The sequence below is a fragment of the Macrosteles quadrilineatus genome, unplaced genomic scaffold (genome assembly GCF_028750875.1).
Source record: "Macrosteles quadrilineatus isolate MER2022 unplaced genomic scaffold, UCM_ALF_1.0 Scaffold_8__2_contigs__length_117827958, whole genome shotgun sequence".
Classification (NCBI taxonomy): Eukaryota; Metazoa; Arthropoda; class Insecta; order Hemiptera; family Cicadellidae; genus Macrosteles; species Macrosteles quadrilineatus.
The window spans coordinates 78,673,178-78,689,859 of record NW_026542601.1 but is presented as its reverse complement, the minus strand read 5'-3'; the positions used below and the strand labels follow the sequence as shown (position 1 = coordinate 78,689,859).

Below are 16,682 nucleotides of genomic sequence, written 5' to 3'. Positions count from 1 at the left end.
TAGTTTGTTATTAATATTCTTTTAATTTTTTAGAGGAAAGAGCGATTGGCTTAGGAACTTGATTAGGAAGAATGAAGTTCAAAGCAGTTGAAGGTCATTCAAAGTCTACAACAAAATTAATTTTTATGTTTTAATCTTCCTAAAATATGTGTGATGTGAAAAACTCTTCCTCAGGAAAAAAATACTAGATTAGTGAACTAACTGGTGCTGTTTGAATTATGCAAACACAATACGTTAATAAAAAAATAGTAATCCTATACTCTAATACGAGCAATGTTTGCTTGTATGTATGTATGTATGTATGCTTGCTTGCACAAAGATCTCGAAAACGGTTCCGACGATTTTCTTCAAATGTTGTAAATAGTTTAATTCTGATTCTGGCCTAAAAACGAGTTTACTGCAGTTAGAACTGCCAACAAAAATCTAATTACGTAGAAAAATGAAACTGAAAATCACATTTCTTAACATTAGTCTTATGGGTTGCTAGGTAACCTTGTTGGCTGAATTAAATAACAAGGAAAAAGTAAACAAAAGACTTGAAGTTGTAGCATGTGTTCATAATAAGCCAACTACCCACAGTATACTAGCAAATTACAAATACAGTACAAAAGGAAAAACATCATTTAGCAAAGATTATCTACTGAAGATTACTCGATACATTGTAGTCAAGGGTAGCAGTGAGAAGTCTGGGATCTGTTTATGACGATTAGATAAGGGTATGGGCAATCCTAAAATGCTATGGGAAGGGAGGGAAACAGGTCCGTGACGTAGGAAGTGGTGAAGGAAGTAGTCAAGGCGAGCTGTCCGGAATGTGGGAACTGTTTATGACGATTAGATAAGGATATGGGCAATCCTAAAATGCTATGGGAAGGGAGGGAAACAGGTCCGTGACGTTGGAAGTGGTGAAGGAAGTAGTCAAGGCGAGTAGTCCGGAGCGTGGGAACTGTTTATGATGATTAGATTGGATTAAGGTATTTGCAATCCAAAAATGCTATGGAAAGGGAGGGAAACAGGTCCGTGACGAAGGAAGGTGTTAAGGAAGTAGTCAAGGCGAGCTGTCCGGAGTGTGGGAACTGTTTATGACGATTAGATTAAGGCATCTATAATCCTAAAATGCTATGGGAAGGGAGGAAAACAGGTCCGCGACGTAGGAAGTGGCGAAGGAAGTAGTCAAGGCGAGCTGTCCGTAGTGTGGGAACTGTTTATGACGATTAGATTAAGGTATCTGCAATTCTGAAATGCTGTAGGAAGGGAGGGAAACAGGTCAATGACGTAGGAAATGGTGTAGGACGTAGTAAAGACGAGCTGTCCGGAGTGTGGGAACTGTTAATAACGATTAGATTAAGGTATCTACAATCCTAAAGTGCTATGGAAATGGAGGGAAACAGGTCCATGACGTAGGAAATGGTGTAGGACGTAGTAAAGGCGAGCCGTGTGGAGTTTGGGAATGGATCTATGTGTCTCCAATACAGTACTAAGACTGCTTTCAGAGTGGACTAATGATTTTCCCCGAGCAAAGCTTGGTCCCCAGGTACTTTATATTATCTCCAAAAGAAGATAAGGCCAGATAAAGTATGCTTTGGAAGGGCTGTTGCTAGCCCAAGGCATGGACATTGGACAGGTTCAATTTTAGGCATATCCCATTAACATCGATGTATTTGGACTGATTTTGGAATTCTTACGAAATGCCGTTGGTGTAGACACTTGCACACCCTTCATCAAAAATATTCTTGTTAAGGCCCAAGCACATGTAAAACACCCCCATCGCAGAAAACCTGCAGACTAAGCAAATTTCAATTTGTCTATTAACTATAGTACTTCCATAAACAAGTAATATTTATTCCCATTTACAAAACATAAGATTTAACGAATTCCCAGGTTACCTGCTAAGTTATTAAAGTGTTTTTAATAAAATGATAATAGTATAGGATAAAATCAATTAGATCAAAATATATCCATAAACAAGCAAAACTACAACGCTTTCCTTCTCTCTCTCTCCATAACTTTAATTCAACAAAGCTCAATATACAATATTGTTTGTATTTTAAGCCCTACACAATGGCTGTAATAGAAATTTGGCATTTCCATGATTTAGGGGTTTAAAAGACTTTGAAAAACTCCACAACACCCTATTCTCATGGTCTTGCTGGTTCAAAAACGCATTCAAGTTTACCCAGCTCTACATATTTATGCCAGATTTCATTAAAATCTGACCAAAATGACTGGAGGGAAATTAAAAAGCAAATAAAACATCTTGGAATTGTAAAATACATTTATTGATGGAAAAAATGCATTGTACAATTTGTAAAAAAAACTTAACAAAAGTTTACTTCTTCTTGGAGACACCGACGGTCCTACCTCTGCGTCCGGTGGTCTTAGTGTGCTGACCTCTCACTCTCAGGCTATAGAACAAATAAACATCAGCAAACAATGATGACCATATGAGAACATTAGGGTATTAGACCTACAAGCTTTTTTAACCATATTTTCAAGATTACTTATCTAATCATTTGACTTGATAAACACACACTTGATCTTAAAACCAACCTTAATAAAAAAAATACTGATAGTAAGTTTTTGGCTGTAAAATAGTGAAAGTTGTCTGGTTTGAAAAACAAGGAAAAACAACATTTAATCGACCATTCACACTTACAGGAATTGGCAAAGAATATTTATTATGGATTTGTAAGTGAGGTGGGCTGACAAATAAGTCAAAATTTGTGAAGGTATATTGCCAATATGCAACTACCCTGATCTCATTTAAGTTGCTAGTGCACCCGCTACCAACTTTTTGCACACAGCTACAAAATGCCGTTTATATGTGCTGTAAAGGTCAACACTGCTTCAACATTTCTTAAAAAATATATATACTGATATAAAAGGCTTGTGAACAAAAAAAAACTGCTATCCGAATGTGTTAGTTCCAATTGATTTGGATAATCAAAGTTCTGCTGTAGGTCACTACCGGTACTCATTTACACTAACATAGCATGACAAGGATAGGATATTGTAAGTAAATAAATGTTGTCAATAAAATTAGAACCAAAATGTTTTAGAAGTTGAAAGGTTTATGCAAATAACATGCATCCACGATATCAACTTTCAATTTACTGTTGCACCCGCTACCAACTTTTTACACATAGCTGCAAAATGCCGTTTATAGGTGCTTAAAAGGTCAACACTAATAATTAAAATTTTTTTAAATATATATAGATTAATAGGCTTGTAAAACAGTAAAAAATTGAACTTATAGGGACTAGAAAGACTAGACACAATTCAACAACTGAAAATATGCCGAATGTGTTAGGTCCCAAATGATTTGGATAGGCCTAATTGACCCATTTAAACTAACAAAACTCGACAAGTATATATTGTAAATTTGAAAATGTAGTGAAAAAACTTATGAATCAAAATGTTTTAGAAGTTGAAAGATTTATACAAATAACATTCATCAACATTATCAACTTCTAATTTACTATTGCACCAGCTACCAACTTTCTGCACATCAGTACAGAATGCCGTTTATAAGTGCTCTTAAGTAAACAATGTTTGTAAAATATAAAAAAAATATCTAATTCTGATGTGAGGTAACTATTGGCCCACAACAACCACCATAATTCATCAAAAATCATCACCTATCATTTAAATGACAGGACTAAAATTAAATCTCACTTGCATGTTTAGTAGGCTTTTCTGATTGGTGTCATACACTAGAATATTTCTCAAATGTAACATGATTATACAAATTCCCTAACTAAGAGTAGAGGAATCCAAACACCATGTCAAGTTTTCTGTTGCACAATGAAAAATCAATGGTCTTAGTGAGAGCATCAATATCAGAACACTGTGCCTCTATAAATAACACAAACAGCAACTTCAATCACATTAGCGACTATATTAAAACTTTAAATCATCTGACCATAGACTACCACAAGAAGACTTTTCATCCTACGTAAAATCTGAAGCTTGTTTTTGACCGGACTCATGTTGGTGACAATTATCATTTATTAATATTTTGTTTTTCTTTTAAATTTTAGGGTTGGGCAGCTATTTTCATAATTTAGGCTATGCTTTATTGTTTGGTTATAAAAAACCAGAGGATGGTTATTCTTTATAATTATATGTTTTATTTGGTTAAACTATTTAGGAAATTGGTCACTGAAAAATAATCAATTGTAAGTAGGCCTAAACAAAAAACACGCCTCTCGAATCAGACAGAACATGAAAATTTCCACCAGCTGATCCGTAAGGATGATAAATCTATAGTTAGAGCTAACATGCTTATTGGTAAATTTCCATCTATTTTAGTCCCTAAGGTGCTGTGAAACTGTTCCACCACAACATCTTTAAAAATCCATAAGCGAGTGTGTTTAGTTAAGTGTATAAACCTACCCCCAGTAGTGACGCATTCCTCTGTGTGCCCTGATCTTCTTGAGCCTCTCAAGGTCATCACGGAGTTTACTGTCGAGGGAACTTGATGTGAGCTGAGAGTATTTACCATCCTGGATGTCCTTTTGTCTGTTCAGGAACCAGTCCGGGATCTTGTATTGCCTCGGGTGTGACATGATTGTAATGATCTTCTCCACCTTAACAACAACACAACTAGTATCAAACAATTTCAATTAGCAACATTATCATTACTTAAATCTGGAAGTTCATCATGCTTCTTGCTATTGGGTTAGGTTTCTAGAAGCTTTTCAGGGGTGTAAAAAGCCCAAGTGGTTGACACTTAAGTTCAGACTGTGAGTACCCCAAATGATGATTACAGTACACACTTAGGGAATCGATTAGGAAGAGCTGCGTTTGCAAAATTTATTACCTTCAACACATAATTAGGTGCAACTCAAAATTATTATCTTTAAAGAGATATCTATGCACATAGGAGTTTCCACTTTGACATTCAAGTAAAATATTTATATTTAAATAAATACGGTATTACAAGTTGTATTGTGTTTTAAACAACACTTATTCCTGAGCATAAGAAATTAAGTTGGTAAAGAACAGTTTATAACAAAAATTAATTTCCAGAAGTAAAAAGTAGGCCTATTTAATTAGACAACCCGATTGGAATGAAGAAAACGTTCTTTATCAACTAGCATCATAGCAATAGGCCTAATATGTCTTGTTACAGTTTGAAAAAATAAAAGTCAAGGCCTGTAGGTTGATCCGTTACAAAAGATACGGATTCATTTTTTTCTTATATTTCGCCTAGCTTTGACAGCTCAAGTATGTCCAAAAACAATGATGATGTAACTAACTTAAACCAACATTAAGAAATTCTTCTAAAACATACAATGTACATTTTTGAATGTAATGTTTGTGACTTAAGCCTATATTTATATGGGCTGGGTATGATCGCCATTTAATTGAAAAGTAAAAGTAAAGTTATCAATATATTGACACTGATATCGTAATCACAAAAAAATATAACCGATAAAAAGAAAAAATATCATCACTTAATGGTAAACATTAGATTTTAGCGTCACTCATGCACTTACAAAAGGCCATTATTTGCACTGTCACGTGCAGACATGAATGAGGAGTTGAAAAATTTAAAGATATGAAGTCTGCAGAAATTATCAGAAACTTCATAGTCATTGTCCTGTTTGGCCATACAAAACACAGTAACCTAAAAAAAGTTAATTTTAACTACCTCTTCTTCGGAACATTCTCCTGCCCTCTTGTCTAGATCGATATCTGCCTTCTTCAAAACAATGTTGGCGTACCTCCTACCAACTCCCTTGATGGCAGTCATGGCAAACATCACCTTGCGTTTGCCATCAATGTTTGTCCCCATGATACGGAGAATGTGTTGAAACTTTTCTGGTATCACCAACGACTGAAACAATAAAGCAAGATATAAATTAGGCCTAAGTACATATTTTTAACAAAGTAGTAAGTTAAGTTGTAAAATCTACATACTTTGCAATAGCCTCACAATGTTAGCCAACAAATAAGTAACAAAAACAAATAAGATTGGATATGAATGATTAACATTGGAACATACTTTCTAACATATGATAAAATCTTACTTGATTTGAGTAAGTTTGGCCATGATACCTACTAAAAGTTTCGGCGAGATGCTAAGTATCATCGAACACTTCATTCAAGGAAATAAGTTACATTAAATCTTCTTGATAACCTTCATTGATTGTTTTCTTTTAAATACAGAAACACATACCTACTTTTATGACATCGAAATGCAGTTTTTGTAAAACTATAGGCATAAATTATCACGGAATTACAAGACTGTCGTGTATAAACGTCAAGTGTATTCTCTCAGTCTGGTCTTGCTCTTGTACCGGCAATGTTGTTTCCGAGTAGGCCTATGGCCTATCTAAGTTACAGTCTAACCTTGATATAACGAACCTCGATACAACGAATTCCTTGATATAACGAATTTTTTTAAATCCCCTAGAACTCTCCATAAGACACAATGCATATTTTACCTCTACATAACGAACAAACCATAACAACGACCTTGATTTAACGAATTTTTCGTGATTTCGGCTAAAATAACACACCTCAATATAGCGAATTTATCATTGTCAGAACCTCTACATTGCGAATTTAACCTCTGCATAACGAATTGTCTACGTCCTTCCCTCGATATAACAAATCCCCCACCCCTTTATTGTTTTTGAAAAATCTGTTTCTTTATCAAATGGAATGGAAAGGTGACGTCATCGCTTGCGCTAACATTTATCTGCTCCGTTTTATGTGGTTTTACACATCTCTGTCTGCTTTCGCTGCGCGCGCTATGTTGCAACTGAGAACTGATTTCATTCACTGAGGACTGATGACGACGTAATGTTTAGTAAGCTGTGATTGGGCGATAAGTAACTATGGTGAATTGTACAGTTTTTGGATGAAGAGAAACCTAAGAAAGAATATAAAAACAAAACCAAAGAGAAAGAATAGCAACATCGTTATTTTAACATTCCTTTTTCGAGTGTTTTTATTATCTTTAAGTTGGCTATGATTATACACTTTTATAATGTCTTATCTAATAATTTACTGTATTGTTTTCAATACGATTTGTTTCAACTAGCAACACCAATGCTATAGTTAATGATTATTATTGACATTCCTCTGTTGTGATAAATCAGTACTGTACTGTAAGTAGCCTACCGGCCTATCACGAGCAGTACCTAGATTACAAAACTTTCTACTACTGTTTTGTTTTGTTCTTTACATGCTTTATGACTACGCAATACAGTGTTTGGCTAGGTTTTAGGAGGGTTAGAACAAGCTGTGATTTTAAACTTAAGAGTTTTTTTAACCTGTACCAAGGTCAATGCCATTGTCATGATTGCGCAATATTCAAGATCCCTCCCCTTTATTATGCCGGATAATTTAGGTTCTACTGTACAATGTACTGTACTGTAAAGTATTGTAGCCTATGCTACTTTAATTGTGTTTTAATGACGTCTAATCCCGACCTATATTGACCGACGCTGGTTCTGAACCTCGACTTAGCGAAATTCCTGCAAACCTAACCTCTATATAATGAACCTCATTTTAACGAAACCCTTGATATAACAAATATTCAGTTCGGTCCCTTCAGATTCGTTATACTGAGGTTGGACTGTATTTACAAAAATTATTTATTTCTATGTTAGCTATGAGGCTTAAGTTACATACTCCCAGGATGTGTTTAACGATGGCATCTCGCCTTAACATGTAACAATTTGTTGCTTTTGGAACTGTGCATGACAGGTAGGTAATTTCAAAAAACCCATATACAGTAGAACCTCGATAACAAGACCCACGATAACAAGTCACCCTTGATAACAAGGGCCATTTTCAAATCCCCTTGAAATTATTTTACCCCCAATCACATGTTATTGCAAACCTTGATAAGAAGTCAACCTTGATAACAAGTCTTATTTTATGATCCCTATGAGAGTCTTGTCATCAAGACTCCCCGATCTGAGGATTGTGGTGAAGAAAGAAGAGGTAAAAGGTAAAAGGTAAGGTAAAAGGTCAAGGTTCTACGTAACTTATTGCAGTTTCGGGGCTATCACAATGAATTAACTAAAGTTACAGTAAATCTTGATAACAAGTCTCCCTAATGGGAATGATAAAATAGGCCTAAGTTAAGACTTCACATTGAAGTTTTAAATACCGTAACATAACTTAGCCTTAAGGGTCGCTAGAACTCCAGGGTATATATTTGAAAATTCCTCTTGACTTCACTAAGTTAAAAAAAATTTTAATTAAATCACATGCTATATAAATTTTCTCCAAATTTATATAGTGTGTGATCAAAAACCTTTTTCTAAATATTGTATCTTTCATTATTTATTAAGTTTACCTAAAAGGGTTCAATAAGTTATAGAAGTGTTTAGGAAAAAAGAGAGTTGTGGGCACGCAAGTTAACGGATTTTGACCGGCAGATGCACTTGCCTGCACCCTAAGTTATCCATTTTGTCCGTGTTCACGTCACGCCATCGGGTCATTCCATATGAAATCAACCAATAAAAAATTATTTTCAACCTGACCATCTTCGATTTTGATGAAATTTTGCATACTTGTAGTATTTTTAGTCCTGAATCCAAATATGCTTTCTAAAAAAATCTATCTTTTATAGTTTTTATGATATTAATATTTGAAAATGTAAAAATTGGCGTTTTTTACCGTGCGCGCAAATCTAAAATGTTGTCTAGGATGAGTTCTATTGGTCCTATCAAGTTGTACAATGGCTCATTTTAAAGAGGATTCAAATGCCTTTAATCTGATACCAAACTCAACCTACTTTGGTAAAAATTAATTTTTTTTTCTAATTTCAAAATATGTTTTTGAAAAAAAATTTAAGATAGTGTTTTTTGAAAAATTTGAAAATTGGATATGTTAAAGAATGTAATCTAGTAAGTACATTATAAAAATTTCAAAATGGGATGATAATGGGATCAGCAGTTATGATAAAAATACTTGACTATGGTTCACTGTTTCCAAGCATTTTGGCGCATACGTAAGTTCTAACCTAAATGTATCATTAAATAAGAGTCTATTAATTATATGATTAAAATTAAAAATATCTGCCTATATTTGAATTATGTATGTCATATTTTGCTATATATAAACTAAATCTAGCAAGTAAACAACATTATTCAAGTTAACAGAGTTTCCGTCAACCTTTGAACAAACATGGACCAATGGGTTTTGGTTCAGGTTCCTCAGTCTTTTCCAGTTAGTTGTGTTGCAACGATTTACTGTAATCAATCTTTAAGTCTGCCTTTTCACTAGGCTGGAGACTCTAGTCAGCCACTAGATCTGTGCAAAATCACATTGTGAAGCACTTTACATTTACACTATCAGGTTGCAGCGACCCATCACGGCTGTAGCGACTCGGTCTTGAGACAAGAGGAAAGACTGACAAACATAAGTTAGACCTGTGTACCTGTCAAACAAATTACAACTTCTCAAGACCGGGTCGCTACTGCCGAGGTGGGTCGCTGCGACCTGATATTGTAAACGTAAAGTGCTTCACAATGTGATTTTGCACAGATCTAGTGGCTGACTAGTGTCTCCAGCCTAGTGAAAAGGCAGACTTAAAGATTAATTACAGTAAATCGTTGCAACACAACTGGAAAATACTGAGGAACCTGAGCCAAAACCCATAGGTCCATGTTTGTCTGTCTTTCCTCTCGTGACAAGAGAGAGAGAGACAAACAAGCATTGATAATTTTGTCACACAATATACTGTGATCAATCTATTTAAATCCTGTAGTAACCTTATTATTGATACATAGATAATATTCCATGATAGCCTAATTATTTAGTTTTGGGGAAATGTCTGCTCATAAGTATAAATAATGTAGGCCTATTCTTACTTTAACAATTAAAACTTTTTAGTGAAAACTGATTTGTGGATTTAAATACCACAAACCACATACCACATTTCTGTAACTTCTATTTTGATATGTCAAAAATTAAAAAAAGTTACGGAGAATTTTCAAAATGTCCGTCCGGTTATTTTTTTAACTTTGCAAGGGTATTTTTTAAATATCATAGCAGTCAAATAAAGCAATTGGATTATGGCTGCTAATAATAACTAAAGCTCAAAACATCTGTTTTCATTAGAAAAATCATTTTAAAAAATAACACTTAAAACCCAAGTATTTTTTTTTTTCTCATGTCCGGGAAATTTTGCTCCAGAACTAAGGTTCACGACGCCATAAGTAAGGGTCAGCAAATTGGGTAATTTTTTCTTTCTTTTTTTTAAAGTTATTAGGCCTACTGCTTATAAAGTAATCAAAGCAGGTATTTTCTTAATCCCAGATAAATGGGCTATTCAATTATGGTTTTAAGTCATAAATCATAAACTTATGGGTTTGCTGCTGTAGACATGGAAGTTTGGACGACTTTTTTTTACTAAAAAATTTCAGTGAAAAATAAGTATTTTTAATTTTTTGTAGAACCATAGTATGCACTATTAAATATTTTTTTTTTAAGTAGAGTATTTATCTGGGAATAGAAAATTATAATAAACATTATCATTTAAAGATAAAATTAATATGAAAAAAAATAAAAAATATGAAAAGTGGAAAGTTTGTTCAAAGTAGCCCCCATGTTCAAAGGTTGACGGAAACTCTGTTAACTTGAATAATGTTGTTTATTTGCTAGATTTAGTTTATATTATAGCAAAATATGACATACATAGTTCAAATATAGGCAGATATTTTTAATTTTAATCATATAATTAATAGACTCTTATTAAATGATACATTTAGGTTAGTATGTACCGCTGTATGCGCCAAAACGCTTGGAAACAGTGAACCATAGTCAAGTATTTTTATCATAACTGCTGATCCCATTATCATCCCATTTTGAAATTTTTATAATGTACTTACTAGATTACATTCTTTAACATATCTAATTTTCAAATTTTTCAAAAAACACTATCTTAAATTTTTTTTCAAAAACATATTTTGAAATTTTCAAAAAAATTTAATTTTTACCTAAGTAGGTTGAGTTTGGTATCAGATTAAAGGCATTTGAATCCTCTTTAAAATGAGCCATTGTACAACTTGATAGGACCAATAGAACTCATCCTAGACAACATTTTAGATTTGCGCGCACAGTAAAAAAGCCAATTTTTACCATTTTCAAATATTTATATCATAAAAACTATAAAAGATAGATTTTTTTAAAAAGCATATTTGGATTCAGGACTCAAAATACTACAAGTATGCAAAATTTCATCAAAATCCAAGATGGTCAGGTTGAGAGCCTTGTTGATTTGATATGGAATGACCCCATCCTCATTCCTGCTTATCCCTTTGTTAAAGAACCCTTGAAAACGTACAACACAGAACTACCTAACACAAATTAGAGGTAAAACTTAGGCTATTTTAGCCTGTTTCATCATCCACAGGGGTCTTAACATGGAAGGATTCAAAGACAACTGCTAATAACTTATATAAGATTTTGATAAACAAGACCGGTAATTATATCGACCTCCGGACCTCACGCGAAATTAAAAATTTCTTTTTTCAAAATGGTCGAAATTTCACGCTGATTTCAAAAATGATTGTCGTTTTTTTCGGAAACGTCCCGTTTTCCCGGAAAATGGGAAAAACGGGAAAAATATTTTTTGCTCAAAACCCATGTTGTGGGTACTCAAATTATGCGGAATTTCGTCCTGGACAAGAATATGTAAACTTTATTACGATCGGACCACTATTAAGTAAAATATCACCGAAAAACGGGAAAACGGGGAATTTTTTTTTGCTCAAAACCCATGTTGTGGGTACTCAAATTGTGCGGAATTTCATCCCGAACAAGAATATGTAGTTTTTATTACGATCGCTTTTACGTAAAACATCACCGGACAGGTTAACTAACCTAACATAACCTAACATAGGTTTAAATTAGGTTAGGTTAGGATAGGTTAGTTTAGGTTAGGTTAGGATAAGTAAGGTTAGGTTAAGTTAGGTTAGGTCAGGTTAAGTTAGGTTAAGTTAGGTTAGGTTGGTTTAGGTTAGGTTAGGTTAAGTTTGGTTAGGTTAGCTTAGGTTAGTTTACTTACAATACTTACCTATTCTAACCTAACCTAAACTAACCTATCCTAACCTAACCTAAGTTCGTAAGTTAGGTTAGGTTGGGTTAGTTAATCAATAACATGAGTATTGTAAGTAAACTAACCTAACCCAACTAAACCTAACCTAACCAAACTTAACCTAACCTAACCTATCAAAACTCAACCTAACCTAAACCCACCTAACCTAACCTAACTTAACCTAACCTAACCTAACCTAATCTAACTTAACCTAACCAAACCTAAACTAACCTATCCTAACCTATCCTAACCTATCCTAACCTAATCTAAACCTAAGTTAGGTTATGTTAGGTTAGTTAACCTGTCCGGTGATGTTTTACTTAAAAGCGATTGGTTAGGATAGGTTAGTTTAGGTTAGGTTAGAATAGGTAAGTATTGTAAGTAAACTAACCTAAACCAACCTAACCTAACCTAACTTAGGAACCTGACCTAACCTAACTTAACCTAACCTAACTTAACCTTACTTAACCTAACCTAACCTAAACTAACCTATCCTAACCTAACCTAACCTTACTTAACCTAAACTAACCTATCCTAACCTAACCTAATTTAAACCTAAGTTAGGTTATGTTAGGTTAGTTAACCTGTCTGGTGATGTTTTACTTAAAAGCGATCGTAATAAAAACTACATATTCTTGTTCAGGATGAAATTCCGCACAATTTGAGTACCCACAACATGGGTTTTGAGCAAAAAAAAATTCCCCGTTTTCCCGTTTTTCGGTGATATTTTACTTAATAGTGGTCCGATCGTAATAAAATTTACATATTCTTGTCCAGGACGAAATTCCGCATAATTTGAGTACCCACAACAAGGGTTTTGAGCAAAACATATTTTTCCCGTTTTTCCCATTTTCCGGGAAAACGGGACGTTTCCGAAAAAAACGACAATTATTTTTGAAATCAGCGTGAAATTTCGACCATTTTGAAAAAAGAAATTTTTAATTTCGCGTGAGGTCCGGAGGTCGATATAATTACCACAAGACCAAGTTATTTGATAGAAATTTAACTTACTCAGTAACAACAAAAATGGTACACACATTTACGGATGGTTGTTGTGGAAGTTATCTAATCGGCAGATAAGATACAGCCAGGAAGGGAAAACAATAGGCCCTATGCTGAGCACTGATGGGGCAGGACAAATTTTGATTTGGAGGTTATCAGAAGGGCCACAGTAGGCCTAACTTTGCAATGTTAAGCAGAAATCTAGGCCTACACTGTAAAGTTGTCAACTAGAGATTTCCCTCAAAGTTTAGGCCTACAAACTTACTTTTTACTTAGCAAAAGTTCATTGTTCATTCATTTCAACCCCCCCCCCCCCTTTCAACAATATCAAAATCCTTGACGTGGGTCTCATCTTTCATTCTTATTCGTAGCCTAGCTTCCAAGTGGGAAATGTAAATACATTTACAAGTGTAAAAATTTAAACTGTGGATAAAAAGATTAGTATTAGGTTTTATAAATTCAGAATAGGGCAGTATTGAGTGGACCGGAGACGAGTCTATGACTATGCCTAGGACTGTGACCTAACCTATTATTCAATTGCGGGATAAAGCTTAAAAGATATTAACTTCAATATATAATGTTGAGGGTTAGCTAATATCAATAACTAAAATGAACTCGAAGCTATGTACATATTCAATAAATATAAGGATTAAGTTGGATAACATACCATTTTGCCTAGTGGACACCAAGCTGTTGGATTGGAACACGACGGAAAGAAGAAAAAGAACGATCTCAAAGACAGACGACATACGACGACTAGATCCAGAGGGAGGTATTGGGACAAAGAAAATAATTTAAAAGAAATCTTTGAAGAGGACGTTCAATATAAAAGAAGTCGTATAACAATTTCCTTGTTTACATTGACTTATAATTATTCTATTTAACTCAAACCCGTTTATTAACACAGGAAGGAGGAAACCCGTATTAATTCAGTTACTTATAATTAGCTTAAGTCGTTTACATTGTATCATATTATTATATAAATTACAGTAGTAGTATATTTTTTAGTTAGTATATTTACATTATTAGACAAAGAGAGTCGTTCAAAATCTAGCGTATGTACTTTTGAATGAGTGAATTTTCCATCCAGAGCATAGCTAACGTGACGATGACGCACCATAGATAAAACATACTCCTCAAGGACTAAGTATAAAACCACATACAAGGGAACGTATGTTTTACCTCAGGGCTCAGTATTGGGTCCTGTCCTGTTTATCATTGCCATCAATGACCTGCCCTTCAGCCCCAACTGTGATGCATATTTGTATGCAGACGATACCACCATTCTAAGTAAGGGCGCAGATGTAACGCAGCTTGTAGCTGCAGTGGAAAGTAGCCTAAGTTTGACCTCTGAATGGCTTGCAGCAAATAAATTCCTTGTCAACGAGGACAAAACACAGTCTATGCTATTTAGCTTGCGGCCTACACCTCAAATGGAGGAAACTATCAAAAACAATTCAAATTTTAAGATTCTTGGAGTAATTGTTGATCTCCAACTAACTTGGAACTCCCAGGTACAACACATTTATGCACAAGACTAAGTAGGCTTACCTTTTTATTTAGAAAATTAAGGAACCTTCTGCCTCTAAATCATCTCAAAAATGTTTATTTTGCACTTGTCCAGTCAATTCTAAGCTACGGGATAATCCTTTGGGGAAATAGTTACCACATTTATTTATTTTTATTTATTTTTACGGCAAACGACATTTTTTACAATCGTTTTATTGTGATACATGTGACAAGATGCTTATTACATGCTGATAATGTTGTACAGATACATGCAAAGATTAAAATGAAAAGATGAAAAACATGTTCAATGAAAATTACATGCAGTTGTGATCACATCAATGATGTTCTTGTTGCCCAAAAAAAGATTATTAGAACTATATATTCAACAAAGATCAAAATGAACATTGTAAACCATTATTTATTAACTTTAATGCTTTGACTGTGATAAACCTTTATATTTATAATGTATTGTTATCCAGTTTTAAGTTGCATGAAACCTTTAGCTCTAAGGGGTGAGTTTCATTGCTTTGACACTAGGAAAAGAGAAAACCTTGACATTCCTTTTACAAGACTGGAAAAAATTAAAAGAAGTCATATTATTATGGGTATAAAGTTGTGGAACAAACTATCGCCAAGAATAATTCAACTCACTTACAATAGTTTTAAGAATGCAATTTATGAATGGCTTGTCAGAAACCCCCTGTATAAGATTGATGATTTTTTTGCTTTACAACCAATGACATAACCACATATGATTATCTAATTCCAGCCATACATTTATTTTCAGCCTGTCTATGCTTATCTGCTTTTGTACCATTATTTATTTGCATGATGTGTAAGTTTAGGTATCCTTGTACACTAATTCTTTACTATATTAATATTAGTTGCCTGAACTTGACTTGTGCCTCTACCAGCATGCATTTATATAATTTGACTGTGTCTCATGCATTTATATAATGTCTAGACGAATAAATATCATTCCATTTCATTTATTTATGGAACTGAGCGATCTCAAGTTTTGGCGCCTGGCGGGATGGGAATTTTCCCCCATTGTTTGGGAATCTTATGAAAATAGACAGAGCTTGATAAATTAGATAAGCAAAAAATACGTAATTTTATCCCCTGCCTATATAACTAGGATTTTAGACAACTGTAGATGAACAGCCTGGAATTTCACCTCCGGAATTTTACCCCCAAGTAAAACTATCCGAGTAGCTACGTCTTAAGTAATGTTACCCCTCTGGAAATTTACACCCCATCCGATGTAGAAAATTTGGGAGAATCATTAGAACAATAATAGAATCAATAAAACATGATAACATGTTTTATTGAATAAAAACTTAAAGACGCTTGACTTTTAAAATAGACTTTTAGATTAGTCTAGACTTAATAACATGAATATGTGACTATAGTTCGGCCGCTTAGAAAACGACCTGCGCACTAATGCTAAACCAATGCTGGAGGAGGTCGCTTTCTAAGCGGCCGAACTATAATCTAAAATCTTCTATACTACTAGGTGGCCCGATAAACGTCATAAGCATTAGACTGCCAAAGAAACTCCTAGGATCGTGGATCGTGGGTCAGATCGAAAAAACCCCCACCCCCGCTCCGTGCCGATGGCGAGACGTCAACCATTACTGCAACGATACGGAGATGAGTCATGAGCCTAGCCTGGTGGTGTAGTGGATAGCGTGCCGGGCTGATAATCCGAAGGTGCCGGGTTCGAATCCTGCTGGTTGCACTAACTTTTTGTCAACAATTTTTTCCATATCAGCAAGTTTGGTTGGTTTGGTTAGGTTATGACAGTTTAATTTTATAATTAAAAAATTATAAAATTGAATTTGAGACATTTATAATTTTATTTTTAGAACAGAGCTATTTTTTCGATTAGTAAACCTTCATTCGATTATTCATTATCAGCAAGTTTGGTTAGGTTATGTTAGTTTAATTATATTTGATTTAAATTTAACCTACAAATTATACGTTTTGACAGCGACAGTGATACACAGATAACAATTTTCCGCGAACAGTTAGATAAGCTATGCTGATGCGCCGGTATGATTCGGAAGCGTACGACATGGTGCCGTGGTGCCACAACGCCTCTCAG

The 16,682-nt window shown here is 34.3% G+C and overlaps 1 protein-coding gene across 1 annotated transcript; it reads right to left on the bottom strand.

Annotated features, from left to right (window-relative positions):
• Positions 1–2,254: 2,254 nt before the first annotated feature.
• Positions 2,255–13,814, bottom strand: LOC128999756 (40S ribosomal protein S18). The gene is made up of 4 exons (XM_054426418.1): positions 13,734–13,814; positions 5,654–5,839; positions 4,393–4,586; positions 2,255–2,402 (listed from the first exon to the last, which is right to left on the bottom strand). The coding sequence occupies exons 1-4, from the start codon at positions 13,734–13,736 to the stop codon at positions 2,327–2,329; spliced, it is 459 nt and encodes a 152-aa protein (XP_054282393.1). The 5' UTR covers positions 13,737–13,814; the 3' UTR covers positions 2,255–2,326.
• Between the last annotated feature and the right edge of the window lie 2,868 nt (positions 13,815–16,682).

Coding starts and splice junctions, on each gene's coding strand:
- LOC128999756 (XM_054426418.1), bottom strand. Junction 4,587..5,653: donor GAGAATGTTCCGAAGAAGAG/GTAGTTAAAATT, acceptor GTTGTTGTTAAG/GTGGAGAAGATCATTACAAT. Junction 2,403..4,392: donor GGAATGCGTCACTACTGGGG/GTAGGTTTATAC, acceptor TTTGTTCTATAG/CCTGAGAGTGAGAGGTCAGC.